This window comes from Eimeria tenella, genomic scaffold (assembly GCF_000499545.2).
Source record: "Eimeria tenella Houghton genomic scaffold, Eth_scaff1079, whole genome shotgun sequence".
NCBI lineage: Eukaryota > Apicomplexa > Conoidasida > Eucoccidiorida > Eimeriidae > Eimeria > Eimeria tenella.
In genome coordinates, this window is record NW_013543553.1 from 2,705 (window position 1) to 3,832 (window position 1,128).

General features: G+C 50.4%; 1 protein-coding gene across 1 annotated transcript; it reads left to right on the forward strand.

The window, feature by feature from the left end:
* Positions 1-210: 210 nt before the first annotated feature.
* On the forward strand, positions 211-730 carry ETH_00016355 (uncharacterized protein; the record flags this gene model as incomplete). Its single annotated transcript, XM_013378842.1, has 2 exons — positions 211-258; positions 470-730. 2 exons carry the CDS (start codon positions 211-213, stop codon positions 728-730), a joined length of 309 nt encoding a protein of 102 aa, XP_013234296.1.
* Positions 731-1,128: the final 398 nt, after the last annotated feature.

Here is a 1,128-nt window from a genome sequence, read left to right on the forward strand (position 1 = left end):
ACCATTTGTTTTCTTTCTTTGAATTTTCTTTTTCAAATATTTAAAAAGGGAATTTTAATTAGTCTACAGTACTGCTGGTGCTGCTGCAGCAACCCGCAGAAGCTGCTGCTGCTGCTGCAGCTGCTGCTGCTGCTGCTGCGGACGCTGGGGGGTGGGGTGTACGTACACCTCAGATTTTGCTCTTCAGCCTTTTTGTGAAACTCCGCGGAAATGGCGACTTCGGAAAAGCTGGCTCAAATTGCCACCAACATTGTGTTGGTATGTTTGTTGAGGGTTTAGGGTTTAGGGTTTAGGGTTTAGGGTTCTCAGGGTTTAGGGTTTAGGGTTTAGGGTTTGGACGATTTAGGGTATAGGTTTTGCAGGCAGGGTATTCTCACCTCCCCGGTGCCACCTCTGGGGTCCCTTTCTGCTGCTGCTGCAGCGATGGCATTATCTGCTGCTGCTGCTGCTGCTGCTGCTGCTGCTGCAGGAGAAGGCAGCGAAGGACAAGTTGGCTGCTGCTGCTGCGCAGCAGAAGCTGCAGCAGCAGCAGCAGCAAAGGACAGCCTCCAACTTATCCGCGGTTGAATCCGGTAAGCTTTGCGCAGCACATGCACGACAGCAGCAGCAACAGCAGCAGCAGCAGCAACAGCAGCAGCAGCAGCAGCAGCAGCAGCAGTTGCTGCTGCGGACTTCTTGCTGCAGAGGAAGCGGAGGGAAAGGGCCTCGACGATTTGTCTCACTGGCGTGAGCGGCGCATGCAGGAGCTCCGGGCGCGCCAAACCCTAAACCCTAAACCCTAAACCCTAAACCCTAAACCCTTGGGGCCACCTCTGCTTCGCGGCGGGCGGCCAGCGCAGCGCGTAGAAACCCTAAAGAGCTCATTCTTTTAAACACTTTTATTTATTTATTTATTTGTTATTTATATTTATTTATTTTTATTTATTTACTTATTTATTTATTTATTTGTTTTAGGCTGCGAAGCAGAAGCAAACTGCCCTTAGAGAAAAAGGCCACGGGGAATATACAGAAATTCAAGAAACGGATTTCTTGGGAATTGTAACAGCAGCAGAAAAGGCCGTAAACCCTAAACCCTGGACCCTAAACCCTAATTCAGTGCTTTGGCCGGTGGCGCCTGCCAAGCGCCCT